We start from the raw sequence: 15,601 nt of genomic DNA on the forward strand, positions 1-15,601 counted from the left end.
AGGAGCTGTGCTCTCTGCTCCAGAGAGCTGGGCTGACCCCTCTCCTCTTGTCTCGAGTCTGGGCAGGGGTGGGGGCACGGCCAGGGGCATGGCCCCCTGAGGCAAAGGGAGCAGGGAGGTGGTTTATTCCCCAGCCTCCCTTACCAGGGGACTGTGACCCCTGGCACCCATTCCCCTCCTTCCCAATCTCATGGGGGGGGGGGGGAAACACAGGCAGAGCCAGTTGGCATGGTCACTGCCATCCACCTTCCTCAACAAAACTCATTATTGTCCAATTTCAACTAGACAGCTCATTTTAATATTATACAAATTTTATGGTTTTACTTATTTCCAAAAGCCACCATCCTGAAAAATAGGAAGATGCATAAAGCAATAAAATGGCATCAAATGCAAGTATAGGTCTGATTATTTTTATTCTCTGGATGCAAGATTGAATCTTAAAATAAGTATAATGAGTCTTCTGGATTTAACCCCTTGAACTAAAAGGATTGGTCCCAGAAAGAATTGAGAAGGTGATATTAAAAAGTACAATGAATTATAAAGACTTTTTAAAGGAAAATGTAAAAAGAATTTGCATTAAAACCATCATATGGAAACCAGTTTGCAGAAGTTATCTAATCCCAACCTACCATTCCAGTTTAGCTAGCCATGAATCACGTGCATCTGCTGCTTGATCAAACGTTCAAATCCAAATCAATTACTGACAAGGAAATAAAGTTTTGCAAGTGGATTCTGTTTATATTCTTTCAGAGAGGACATGAAATAGATCTTTGGGAGAGGTATTAGAACAGCAGCAAAAAAATCTACATCTGGGTCAGTACATCCAGTTAGAGTTTTGGTAAGAAGATGGTTTTTTTTAATTTATCACATTATGGATACAAATCCAGCAAAGGTAGAGTTATTCTCATTTGAGCATTTTTGTAGGTTGAAAGAAGTGAGCATAAATTATTTTCTTGTCCAAATACATGAGCAACTTAAGGAGGTCAGGATCAAGGCGACATGTTTCTCAACATCTGAACATAAGTCAGAAGTGCTGTGTGCCTTTATTAAGTAAGAGCAAAACTTGATTCCAGCATTTCAAAGTAGTAAAATCTATATCTGCTCTGAGGCCCCAGTCATCCACTGGCTGAATGCGGAGGTGGAGTAGTGAACCAGGGCAGATCAACAAGCAGATCCTCATGTACAGACAGCATTATGGCAACAACATTTGAAATTATGATCAATTTTCTTAGAGACTTAGGCGCATTAAATGAAGACTTTTTGTCTGTCATGGTGAGCAATCTAATCCACCCACCACACATTCAGGCTGAAACTCTCTCTCTACTTTATAAACTAGTGTTTTCATTCTTTCAGACCTTTCAAAATGACCTATGAGTACTAAAATTTCTCATGAATAATCTCAGTGTTTAAAGTAGAAGCAAGTGACTTCACAGTTTAGAATATGCTTTCACAGAAACACCGCTGCCTAGCTTTCATCCAGCATTAATAATTATGTTCAATTTCTTATTTGAATTTAACTCTAAACTTCTGGCCTAAACTATCAGTTTTTATTCTCATTTGGAAAATAATTAAAACCAGAAAAAATTATTTACTATTTTATCCAAAATTTCACTTTTTCATCTCAGACCATACAAGTACTCAGGTGAAGAAGCCTTTGGTACAGCAGCAAAACCATTAAATGTTCTTATTTTCAGTACAGTTTGTTTTTCTATTTTCTATACTAAAACAGTATATAAAACTGGCAGATAATCAATTCAGCACTTTATTAAACTCATCCCAGATATGGACTTGCCTGAACCCCTTATGTTTCTAATATCCTCAGTCCCTTACCGACTTTTTAGCTATGTTTTCACATTTAGCTAGAGAAAGATTGCCTCTATACAGCATTCTGTCAGCCTAAATCTTGAGTTACTGTTTTGTTTTTGAACTCCAAATTAAATCCCACAATGATTCTTCTGTCTCCTACTCTCCCCTGAACCTGTCACCTGCATAGTGGTTTTATTGGCTCTGGGAAATAATATGACAGAACCTTCTGGAGAGGAGAATTCTAACTTTGTTTTTGTTCTCTCAGCCTCCGAAGGCTTTTGCCTGCATGTTGAAGAACCATTGAGCTATCAAATAAAATCAGTACTTGAATTTTTTTCAGCTGTCAGAACACTCTCTCTTTGTTGCAAGTAAATGGGCAGGTAGACAAAACAAAAACCCTGTGAGCCACAAATCTGAGTCTTGATTTTCCTTATTTGATTAATGCCAGGATTGGCTCTTATATTTCCAGCACTAGGTTATATATGGGAATGCAAGTTGGATGTCATGTAGCACCCAATGATATTTATAAGATACTACTTCTTTTAGAACTCAAAGGAGCATGATCAGAATTAAGGCAGGCAGATTTCCAACATGAAAATAAAATTACATCTGTCACCTCTGTTATCATTTGACCAAAATTTAAAAAGTTTAAATAACAATATTTGGACAAGGATTTAATAGTTTTCAAACAGAAAGTGTATCATCTCATAATTCAAGTGGAAACAGAGCTCTGTTTCATGGCAGTCTTAAACAACTTAATCCTGAGCCCACTCCCACAACTATGGAAGTTAATAACAAAAACCCTTCTTATTCCAACAGCAGAAGCTTTGTTTTCCACACTGCAGTTGGTGATCGAAGTGCAGACATGACTTTTAAATTAATTTAGAAACTCGCCCTAAAGAAAATATCTTCTGAGGAACATTTGCAGTAGATGCAGTAATATGACTTGTGTTCCTTTATAGCAGCACACTACAGACATTAGCAACTGAACCACTGTGAGCAGTTACCCTATGTATTTGTTATGTCAGTCAAAGGCAGAAAATACCAATATACAGAAATCCCTTACTGCTGCTTGCCGATGAGTATTGGAGAGAATCCCATGGATTTTTACTTTGTCTTTTTCCATTTGGTCTATGTTCACCCACAAATCCCGGCTGGTAGATTCAAATGGGCCATATGTTCTCGAGGTATAGTAATTATGATCTGTATCCTCCTGGGAAAAAACCCACAAACAAAACCAAATATAGATTAAAACAGATGTTTTCCAGACACGTATAAAGTTCATCTTTAAAATATCCTGAAATAATAAGGCTAACTGTTCGTTAAAGCAACAGCTGGGACTAAATTGATTCTATCGGAAGTAAACTAACAGGAAAAAGGTATAAAACACAAAATCAATTACAGAAGATTATTTTGTTTTTACAACAAATAATACTCCTCCTCATTTTCTCATGTTATTTTCCAAATATAGTTTTAATCTTCCCCTACAAAATCAAATGTATCGCTACTGTAAATACTTAACTGACATCTATGGTGAAATGAATGCTGACTTTCAAGTGAGTAATGGTTAGTGAATTCCCTGTGACAGCTGTTCTGCTTTAAAATAACAGCAACAAGCAGTTCTACTTTCAGTTAATGCCTTTAAAACAATGGCATTTTTAAGGTGCTTTCTTTTTTATTGACCTGCTTCCTACTAGAATGCCCATGGTTAATATACAAATTGTTCTTTGAAACTTATGCTTTCAAATCTCCACACTGCCATTTCACTGTAAATCTGCATGGGTCCTGTTCTACTGAAAAAAAGACATCTGAATGCTTCATGGGAAACTTAGGAATCAAAGTCAGGTGCTTGTTAGAGGTTTCCAGCCCTACATCAATCTTGTCTTAATAAATATTTCTCTCTTTTCAAAATAAGAGATAAATATACATATGAGCTAAAGGAAATCCCCCAATTTTAGCAGCTCCTAAAGTGACAGTACATAATGTTTATCTTTAGGCAAAATCAAAAGCAAAATACATGTGCTTAAGTTTAGCTTTATTTGTATATGCCATTAGCCAACAAAGTTGTACCGTTTACCTACCAAAGTGGCATATCCCCGATGCTTCACAGAACGGTCTGGAAAGTCTTAAAGTACATATTTCCAATTTTACTATTATTTTAATAGAACACATGATTTCCAAGACTTTCAAAAGTAGCTGTGCACATACCAGTTAAGGTCTCTCAAGGTATCTCAAAAATACTTAAGTTGAACAGCAAAGAGCAAAATTACTAATCACTTCTAAAACTCTCAGTAAAGTGAGCAAACTTTGGCAACCACTTTAATAAGATACTTTGGACTAAAATTATTGATGCTTCTAAACACTTTGAGATCCTCAACTGGAAGACTTAATGGATGCATGCTATTGACCTTATTATGGGCGAAAAAAAATACCTGCTAATGAATCCTGTCGCAGACAAGTTCTGCACCATAGAGTACAATTCAATCACCCTTCTTTGGATGTCAAATTCTGAAATCACTGAATGCAATGGAGCTTAAGCCTCTGCCTCAGCTAGCGGGCCAAATCTGGCCTGTGGGGCTTAGCACATCTCCAGAAATTTAGTAGCAGGAGAGAGTGGTGGCAGCATTAGTTGCCATAGCTTCTAGAACCATGGCAATTAACACTGCCACTGTTTCCCCACAACCAAATTTGTGGAGCCAGGGGAAGCCATGTGAGCTGAATGACGATGTTTGCCCAGATTGCCCCAACATCTGAAGTCAGTCTGCAGCTGAATCTGGCATGTGGGGCCAGGCTGAAGCCCCATGTCATACCTTCATATTGACCACATGCTGGACCTGGCCAGCAAACTGGCCCCACACCATGCAGGGCCAGGTTAAATATATACTATATAAAATGGTATAAAACACAGCAGTCTTCAAAAGCTCCTCCAAGAAATGTTGCCTTGATTAAAAGATGGCCCATACCCTGAAAAGCTTGCCATGTAATTTAACATACAACCAGTAGAAAGGAAAAGAAGAATGTAAGATCACATTAACAGTGAAAATGATACCCAGGTTGTATAGTACTTTTTATTACCCACATTTTTTTCAATAGATGGAAAAACTTGGACATATAGGAATGGATTCTAAAAAAGTCATACAGGAGGGCTAACAGTAGTGCCAGAAACAGAACCCAGGAAGGTTAGCAGTCTATTGAAAAATTATATCATCAGATAATGAGAATTATACAATAAGATAATATATATTATCAGTATCGATTAGTTTTATTGGTCATCACCTGTTATTGTAGGCCATTTCACACTAGAGTCATTTCCCCCCAGACAGAATAGTGGCTTCATGGATTACTTTGGAGAAAGCAAATTGATACTGCCTAGAATAAGGTGCTCTTGGGAGAAATGAACTAATGGGAAGTGGAGGTTACTATTATAGCCATAATAGAGGGAATGTTTTCCAGGGGCTTATAAATAAACAAAATATGCATTCAGCATGATAGGGAAGAAGCAGTGACTCAAAAAGTTATGGTTGCAACAGGTCAGATCAGTATTAGCAGTCATGTTTTAATTGGGCCCAGTGCAGCTCAACTGGGTGTCAGGAAAGCTATTTATTGAGAAAGAGACTGAAAAAATTTAACAGGGTATAAGGGTATGGGTGACAGTTTTGGTAGCTAGATGAAGAGAAAAAAGGACAGGTATTAAAGAAAACAAAGCAAGAAGCAGCAAGATGTGGCAATGATCTGGGTGTAAAGGTCTAGAGAGACATTAGATTGGAAAAACATGTGAACCATGGGTCCAAGTTACTATAGGACTGTGGAGCTGTAAATGATAAAAAAGAAATTAATGGAGCTGGCTTCCAAGATTTTCATTCCTAGCCTTTTCTGTGAGCCTTTCCCCCCTCTTTACAAAGAAACCAAAGCGGTAATTTTAAAGATTTCACAATATTTTTGTACTTGTAGATGTGAAACATCCTGTGTAGATGGATACCTTATGCTTACAACTGAAGATATTACTTAAACTAAAAAAACCCCAAACTTATAATTGCTAATAAATGCTTAGCATTAAGGTTAAAGAAAAAAATGGAAATCAGTAAAAATGAAGCTGGATTTGACAGTGCTGCTAGCTGCTACCTAGTGGATGTCTAACAGGAGGATGAGGGAGAAGAGGAAAGGGTTGGAAGAAGTGGTGTAGCAAAGGAGGGGAGAAGGGGACACTAGTTCTGCTGGGAGTGGGGTGTGCAAAATATAGATAGGCAATCATCGATCCTCTGGATCATGGTGAACATGGAAGAGGTATAGTCAAATGCCTGATGAATCCATTTGTGGCTGACAAACCCAATTTTAGAGCAACACAGCTTGTTACAAGTTTCACAGGTCCATATGCTGTCTGAGCTGGAGTCCAAGTTTACAGCATGCTGCTTTCTTTCTCAATTTACTTCCATCTTCTGGATCAAAACCACTTCATGTTAGCTGTACCCAGCAGCAGATGTTCCCTTCAGACCAGATGGGATTCCACATACTCCTCCCAGCTTCATGTTTATGTTGAATTACTTCAAATACATTATTGCACACATCATGATACCACGCATGTTGGTCCTGGATGCTTCAGTACCTGTGTGTTTGGTATTTTGTCTTCCTCCTTCATTTTCAGGATCTTACATGGACATCTCACATGGAAGCTGTTCAGTCTTTTGCTGTGTCTAGCATACGTAGTCCACGTTTCTGAACCATAAAGAAAGGATGACAGCACACAAGTCTCATAGATTTGCATCTTCACCTTAGTATGTGCCTGTAATAGAATAGCTGCTTTTCCGATTCCATTAGGTTAGGTCTTGTAGGCTGTAAACTACATCCAACTGGAGGGTTTGGTGGCAATGTGGTGGGACTATTTGTGGCTAGGTAGCTCTTATAAAATACAAAAACATTGCAAACTACAGAGTAAGGTGAATTTAGGGTGCCTCAAAACCCTAACCTTCACTGCCTTGTGGATACTCCTGGGTTGCAAAAATAAAGACCGGAGCTACAGAACTGGCTGCTGCCAAGGTGCCAGCAGCACAGCCAATCATACCTGCACCATCTGCCCCTGCAACCTAGGATATTAATAAGCAAAGGTACTTTACTTAGCCAGAAAATGAACTTCTCTTTTAATTTTTTCTCCTTTGTGCCAAACTTGTAAAAAAATCGGAAAGAATTAATGAAGAGGCCTACCCCTAGGTACAATTGGGACACAAATGCATCCTTCTTCCCTAAATGGTAGCAAGGACCAGTATAAAAGAGTTACACACCTGTGTTTCCAATTTTCATCACACATAAAACCACAGAAGTCTCAATACCAAAATATATTTAGACTAGAAGAAATTATACATTTCAAAGTATGGGTAAAATGGTCCAAGTATGGCCTACAGAGAGACTCATCATCATGGAGAATACTTAGGGCAACAAAAGGTTCTAATCTTGCATTTTTTCAGCCACTTGGATGAGGGGGTAAAAAGCACCCTGTTCAAGTTCGCAGATGACATTAAGATGTGGGGGGATGTGGGCATGCTAGAAGGGAGGAATAGGCTGCAACTGCATCCGGATAGGTTACAGGGGTGGGCGGATGAGAATAAGATGGGTTTCAACATTGACAAGTACAAGGTGCTGTACCTGGGGAGGAAGAACCAGAAGCATACCTACAGGCTGGGGAACTGCCTTCCCACCATTGCAGAGGCAGAAAAGGATCTTGGAGTCATTGATGCCAAAATGAACATGGGCCGACAGTGTGGGGATGCAGTCAGGAAGGCCAACTGTTCCTTGTCATACATCCACAGATGCATCCCAAGCAGGTCCAAGAAGGTGATCCTCCCCCTCTGTGTGGCACTGGTCAGGCCGCAGCTGGAGTACTGAGTCCAGTTCTGGGCACTGCACTTCAGGGAGGGATGTGGACAACATGGAGAGGGTCCAGTGCGGGGCCACTCTCATGACCAGGGGGCAGCAGGGCAGGCCCTACGAGGAGAGGCTATGGGACCTGAATCTGTTCAGCTTCCACAAGAGAAGGCTGAGGGGGGATCTAGTGGCCTCTTACAAACTAGTCAAAGGGGACCAGCAGGCATTGGGGGAGTCCTTGTTCCCCCAAGCACTACTAGAAATAAGTCACAAGCTGGCAGAGGGTAGGTTCAGACTAGACATCAGGAGGCGCTACTTCATTGTCAGGACAGCTAGGATCTGAAACCAACTTCCAAGAGAAGTGGTGCAGGCTCCTAACCTGGGGGTCTTTAAGAGGAGGCTGGATGCTGGTGTTCACCTTGCCGGGGTCATTTGACTCCAGTACTCTTTCCTGCCATGGCAGGGGGTCAGACTAGATGATCTGCTCAGGTCCCTTCTGACCCTACCAACTATGAAACATCTAGCATCATTACCAAAAGTAATGCAAGTTTTACCTATGAGAAAACAGCAGGGCCATTTTAGAGGGTCCCTGAGACCTTTGGAGGTATGTATGCAAAACTCACAATAGCAGTTCTTTAAGCATAATAGTTATCCAAAGAAGAGAGACTGGTTACCTGTATGGTTTTATTTATCAGAAGCTGATGGATACTCCCTCTTCAAGGCATAGTTGTACTTTATCTTCTTAGGAAAATATACTGATCATAAGTTTTGCTTTATCTGGAAATCACTGTTTACAAATAGTTATCAAAAGTTACACTTCATTACACTGTTATCAGTTTTAACCAGATTTTTATTCTTTAAATGCTTTACATCCTGCATCTTATGCAACCTTTATGTCAAGTTGTTTCATCTCAGTAAATTTCAGTAATGGAATTTAAGAAGTACCTCCTATTTGCTTCTAAACTGAAAAGCCCAAGTTTAGTCAAAAGGGTAAGTAAAATTAAAGCTATGGTATCAAATGTCACACAGGCAATCTAACCAAATATTCTTCATTTTAAGCAGTTATAAATCAAAGAGGCGGGGGCAAAGTGGAGTTGGGGGTAGAACCACTTCACCTCTGGCTCTGGCTCCAGCACTGCAGAGGGCAGAGCATGGTGTAGCAGTAGCAGCTGGAGTTTTGTTGCTGGGGCCACAAAAGGAAGAAAAATGTCCCCCCTTTTTTTGCTGCTGAAATCAGTGTTTAAACAGCTGCTTGTCACCTCCTCTTTTTGCTGCTGACATGTCATCTCACACTTGCAGCAGGAAACCTGCAGCTTGTGCCTGCACTGTATGCCACAACAGTGCAAGGGTATTCTACTGGCAAACTATTAAAAAAACCCAAAACAAACCACTATCAGCACCAGTGCTGTTTTTTTTTTTTTTTTTAATAAAAGCTTCCAACTATGGATTACTATTTTATTTGTATCAACAAGCATCAATGGCTTATCCCTCTTATTGCCTGATTTATGGCCCTATACTGCTTGTATTTGTTTCACAATGCAATCTATTACCTAATAGTGTCTAGATTTATAGGAACACTGCAAAAATACTACTAGAACTGATGCCAAAACTTTGTACAGATATTGTATTACATTTATTTCAATAGCCCCTTGAGAGATAGGCATGGTTTTCTGCAGACTTTGTAAAATCAGTGATGGTATTATAAATACAATGTAGCTATTACAGAAGAGGAACAAACTTTAAAAATATATTTCAAAAGAAGAAAAGCCACAACATGGAAGTAGACAACTTTGGGAGAAAGTCATGGTCAACTCGTTTCATTCCATTTCTTTCCGGAGAAGCAGTACTGAAATTGCCTGGAGTGCTGATAGTTTAAACTAAGGAGTTTCCTAGTATTCAAGTATTATGATAAAAATATATTGTTGTCTACATCAGCGGTTGGCACCTTTGTGACCTAGCCCCTCCTGGAGGTGATGCCACAAGTCTCAATCCAGAACAGCCACCTGCCTGTGCCTACTCTTGCCACTGATCCCAAACATCTGTGCAGCCATGGTAAGTGCAGATGCAGCAGAGAAACAGGATTCAGTCTATGCCCAGGGAATGCTGGGCAGCATGGTGCAATTCCAAGTCACTGACTTTGTTTGCCAGACTACACCTTCATGGAGTCAACTGAACCTCTTCAGGAGCTGGATCTAGTCCATGGGATATAGGTTCCCAATCATCTGCCACAGAGCCTTGTCTAAGTAGTGTGTAAATATGCTGTAGAAATCAGCTCCCTCATTTCACTAGATGCAGCGTATACTAAAGTGTTTCCCATGGATTTTATATTCAATGGTTTTTTCAGCTGGTACTGTACATGGAAAAAAAAAAAAAAAAAAAGCTTCCCTTTTTCTTTTCTTTTATACGAACACTTTATTTGCCACCAATACTTCTTAATTGTATGAGTTCTTGCACCTATTCTACTCTGGGTTTGCCGCCTTCTTTTTGTAAAAGTTAACTTCACATTATTTTGACAAAGGATGCCACCTCATGACTCTTCAAACACTCTGCCCTTCTGAAAAAAATCAGATCCAATTACAGTACTGTATAGTATAATTTCCATTGTAGTGAAAGAGTGTCAGAAGTTCTGAATATCAAGGCCTCTGTAAAATTCTTTTTGTTCTTCATATTCAGTGAGAAAACATCCATAACATACATTGAATATACAAAATATTCCATAGTATAATCCAAATACCACAAAACCATTTCCATAATTCAGACAATAATTCTTCCTCTTATTAACAATTCTTATGTAGTACAGAGAAATAGGTAAGCTGTTACAGTCCAAGGAAGCACGATGATCAATGATATTTCAAATACAAAATAGACATTTAAATGCATTTTGGACCTAAGTACATCTGCAGCAAAAGAAGGAAGCAAAACAAGAAAGTAGTTAAGATTTAAATTGAAGAGAAAAGAAAAACAACTTACATTTAAATGTAGACACCATGTGTTGGTCATATAATCATCACATATGACTTGGTCAGAAAATTTAAAGCAGAGGAGGTATTGAAATCATTTTGGCATTCTGTAAAGATCTTTCTTGTTAGTATTGGTACATTGTTTAAATATCTTCCTGTAGCACTTTGGGGGAGAGGGGCAAAAGTGCTGAGGGAGTTGACTGATGCAGAGCCACTGGCTATTCTCTGAAAACTTGTGGTAATCAGATGAGGGACCAGACAATAGGAAAAGGCAAATATAGTGCCCATCTTTAAGAAAGAAAAGAAGGATCCAAGGAACTGCAAGACTAGTCAGCCTCACCTCAATCCCTGGAAAAATCATGGAGCAGGTCCTCAAGCAATGCATTTCTAAGCACCTGGAGAAGAAGAAAGTGTTCAGGAACAGTCAGCATGGATTCACCAGGAGCAAGCCATGCCTGACCAACCCGACTGCCTTCTGTGATGAGATAACTGGCTCTGTGGATGTGGGGAGATAAGTGGACATCATATACCTTGACTTTAGTAAAGCTTTTGATGCAGTCTCCCACAGCATTCTTGGAAGCAAGCTAAGGAAGTATGGGTTGGATGAATGGACTTTAAGGTGGCTAGAAAGCTGGCTGGATCATCAGGCTTAATGGATAGTAATAAATGCTCAATATCTAGTTGGCAGGCAGTATCAAGTGGAAAGGGCCCCAGGGGGTGGTTCTGAGTCTAGTTTTGTTCAATATCTTCATTAATGATCTGGAAGATAAGATGGATTGCACCCTAAGTAACTGTGCAGATGACATCAAGCTCAGAGGTGCAGTACATATGCTGGAGCTAGGATTCAGACAGACCTAGAGAAATTGGAGAGTTGGGCCAAAAGAAGTCTCATGAGGTTCAACAAGGACAAGTGCAAAGTTCTGTACTTAGGACGGAACAACACCATGCACCAGTACAGGCTGGGGACCAACTGGCAGAGCAGCAGCTATGCAGAAAAGGATCTTGGGGTTACACTGGACGATTAACTGGATACAAGTCAACAGTTTCCCTTGTTGCCAAGAAGCATACTGGGTTGCATTAGTAGGAGCAGTGCCAGCAGATGAAAGGAAGTAATTATTCCCCTCTATTCGGCATTGGTGAGTCAACATCAGGAGTCTGGTGTCCAATTTTGGGTCAACCACTAAAGAAAGGATGAGGAAGATGGAAAGAAGTAGAGGGCAATGAAAATGGTTAGGGGACTTGGGTACACGACTTCTGAGAAGAGGCTGAGTGAACTGGGCTTATTCAGTCTGCAGAAGAGAAGACTGAGAGGGGATTTGATAATGGCCTTTAGCTTGCTGAAGGGCAGTTCTAAAGAGAATGGAGCTAGATAGTTCTCAGTGGTGGCAGATGACAGAATAAGGAGCAATGGTCTTAAGTTGCAGCAAGGGAGGCTTAGGTTAGATATTAGAAAACACTCTCACTAGGAGGGTGGTGAAGCATAGAAATGGGCTGCCTAAAGAGGTGGTGGAATCTCCATTCCTGGAGGTTAAGGCCCGGCTTGACAAAGCCCTGGCTGGAATGAGCTAGTTGGGGACAATACTGCTTTGAGCAGGGGGTTGAACTAGATCACCTTCCTAGTCCCTTTCAACCCTAATTTTCTGTGATAATATAATTAATTTAATGGATTTCATTCATAATATTGTTAAATATTGCCTGGAACTGGTATAGTGGTCACACCCTGATTACTAAATTCTCAAATATGACATGATCCTGAATTTAAGATGACCCCCAGTAATTAGATTCTATATATGGAAAATTTATAAAATTTGGTATAATTTTCCAAGTATGGAATCTAATTATTGGAGCTTTGTCTTGAATTTATTCCCCCTCCTGCTGCTACAGCAGGGAAAACAAATCTGGGAGGGGGCAGGTGGCCCACTTGCCCTCTTTACCCCCCAACTTCTTCCCCCTTCATCCCCTCCCCCACTTACTGTCAGACCTTGCTCTCCCTGAGCACGTAGAAGTGAGGAACAAATCTGAAAACACTAACTTTGAAATACAGATGCCTGTAGTAACTTACATATATGTAAATTGCTATGGGTACCCACAGACTTAGCACATCCTTTTTAGAAACTGCTGCATGTTTTACCACAGGTACTCCATAAATACACTTTTAAGGAACACTTTTATACCTACTTATGTAGTGAAGTTAGTCCAAAGCCAAAATGCTCATGATTTACCATGTAGTTCATTGGGCTGGGACCCAGCAGAGTGAACAGTATCTCAAGCCATGACGACTCCATAGCTCAATGCTGCTCTCCAGATACCACCCACAAAGGATCCATGTGCTAGTTAGGCCTACTCATGACTGTTACTTGGGCTGACAGTTATCCACAGTAAAATAATGAAAAGCTGATACTGGATTCAGTTATTAAAGAATTAAAGGATAAGACTATAATTAATGCCAGTCAACATATTTTTAACAGGTCTTCTCAAACAAATCTGATCTCAGTCTTTGAAGAGATTACATATTTATTTGATAATATTCATAGAATTTGTGTAGTGTGCAACTCAGTACTCTAGGATGTAGCAATTAAAATGGCATTAGAGTAAAACATGTTAAATAGATTAGAAGTTGGTTGGCACAGCTCTGAAGAAGTTCTCATGCAAGAATCACACTGAACAGGTATGTTTTTAGTGGTGTTTAACAGAAGCCAATAACAGACCCAAAACTTTTCAACATTCTTCATCACTGGTCTAGAAACAACAAATTCACTACTGATAGAATTAGTGGATGACAGAAAGATTAGAGACCTGCAGATACCAATAATGGTAGACATACAGATGGATCTGGGTCACATGGCAAACTATATCCATTCAAACAAAGTGTATTTTAATGCAGCCAAATGTATAATCTTTGTTTCAAGACACATAATTTCACACCAGAATTCCCTAGGCATGGCCTATATTTTGAAAAGCAATGAGTCTGAAAAGGATCTGGAGATTACAGTGGAAATACTACCAAATATAAGATCTTAATATAAGGCTACAGAAAGAAAATAGCTAATGCAGTCCTTTGATGTATAAGCAGGAAGAACAATGGGTACGAATGGAAGGGAGTGGGGGAAGTGAAAAGGGGGAGTCATTTCATCACCTTGGAGAGCATTAGTAAGATTAATACTGGGACACCATGACCAGTTCTGGTATCCAAATTTAAAAGTGGATACTGAAATTTTGGAGAGGGTGCAGGAAGAACCACAAAACAAATCTAAGAATTGGAGAAAGTACCTTACAGTGACAGACTTAAACAACTCAGTTCAACTTATTACAAATTCAACTGACAGATGACATGATTAGAAAGTACATGTACGAGAACAGTATGGGGTTAAATCCTGGGTTCCAAAAACTTATGTCAAATTTGAAATCGTCTGACCTCAGTTTACGCCCTTTTTTCTTTTTATCTGCCTTTTTCTGATAGATTAAAATAAACATGCAAATATTTAACAAGAAGGGTAATTAAACAAGTTTAAAGGGAGTGAGAAATTCTCTATTTAATGTTTTCACATTAAGACCAGCTTCCTTTCAGTCACATACATGGCACATCTACACATGCATTTATGCGCCATAATTATGGTACATTAAGTTTAGTACCTATAATAACAGGTACTAACTTAACATGTCATAAGTCAGCACTACTTCACAGCAGCATCAGCACATGTCTTTTAGATGACACTAATGTGCAGTAGACTAATTCTCCTGAGCATTAGCATGGCTTTTGCTGTCATGAGCTAATGTGCAGTAGATTTACGCTCGTGCACTTGTAGCATCTCATGTAGATGCATCCACAGGGTATCAGAATAGATGAGCTAGTGGTCCTTTTTGGTTTTAAAACTATAAAAATATTAATTATTTCACAAGGCACAGTACAGTATGGCACTGGGGTTAGCTGGGAATTTCAGTGACACAGATTTTAGTCTGAAAATACTGATTCATAAAGACTGGGACATTTTATTACACTTTTGTCAGGAGTGTTTCCAAGTTCAGAGTGGGATTTCTGTTTAGACTTACAACCTGTAGCCTTATGGTAAAGTTTCTTACCTGAGGTGTGAGATAACTAGGTTCAAGTGACTGCTCTGCTGAATTTGGAATTAGGGCCTGAATCTAAGTGGAAGACCTAAAGGCAGGCTTCTTCAGCACAATGCTTTTTCTGTAAACTTGAGGAAATGGAGAGTGAAACAGAGCAACAGGAAGAGGGAAATTCCTCCAATAAAAGAGGGGACAATCATAAGGGATATGAGCCAATCCTTTTCCTTTGTCCAGATCTTGCTCTTTATAAAAGCAAGACAACAGTTCTTACTTGCTAGCTCATTTTTGTTTCTGTTCTAATCCACACTACATAAGAGGATTCACAAAATACCATAATTTATGTTCATACTTTAAAAATGTAATAGACCTGATCTCATCTTCTGGGACCAACATAAATTTTCCATTGTCTTTTGTGGTGTTAGACCAGGTGTCAAATGTACAAGTCCTGAATTCTTCTATTTTAGTTTATTATATACAGGATTCCCTTGCTTTATGTGGGTTCTGTATGTGTGAATTCGCTCTTATGTAATGACCCTTTTTATACTAAAAAGTTCATTATATGCAAGCTAAATTCACTCTTAGCCATCCGTGTGGTGGAAGCCTGCAATCAGCTGCTTTGTGCAGTGCATTGTGGGAGCGACATGCACCAAAATATAGTCTCTTGTGTGGATCTGTGCTCCTCACTCATTGCCTTGTGATATACCTTTCTGTAGTTGCCATCCTCATTATGACTTCTAAGACTCCTGGTAGCTTATTTCCTACTCCTCTCTGCTATTGGTGGGCACTAAAATTGTCTTGTAAAAGTGGTACAAATGGGTTTGAGGGACCATGACCCCAGGGAGATGGGAGTTCAAGAAGAGTGGTTGCTTCTCAAGGAAGCGATCCTCAGTGCACAAGCTAAATCTATTCCA

General features: G+C 39.5%; 1 protein-coding gene across 1 annotated transcript in view; it reads right to left on the minus strand.

Moving 5' to 3' along the window:
• Positions 1–15,601, minus strand: part of PLXDC2 (plexin domain containing 2) — a 318,579-nt gene that overhangs the window by 206,758 nt on the left and 96,220 nt on the right. Inside the window, exon 3 of the mRNA XM_019532329.1 lies at positions 2,873–3,019. Within this exon, the coding sequence (XP_019387874.1) occupies positions 2,873–3,019 (147 nt within the window). The remainder of the gene's footprint in view (positions 1–2,872; positions 3,020–15,601) is intronic.

Source organism: Crocodylus porosus, unplaced genomic scaffold (genome assembly GCF_001723895.1).
Source record: "Crocodylus porosus isolate Cpor-Errol unplaced genomic scaffold, CroPor_comp1, whole genome shotgun sequence".
Classification (NCBI taxonomy): domain Eukaryota; kingdom Metazoa; phylum Chordata; order Crocodylia; family Crocodylidae; genus Crocodylus; species Crocodylus porosus.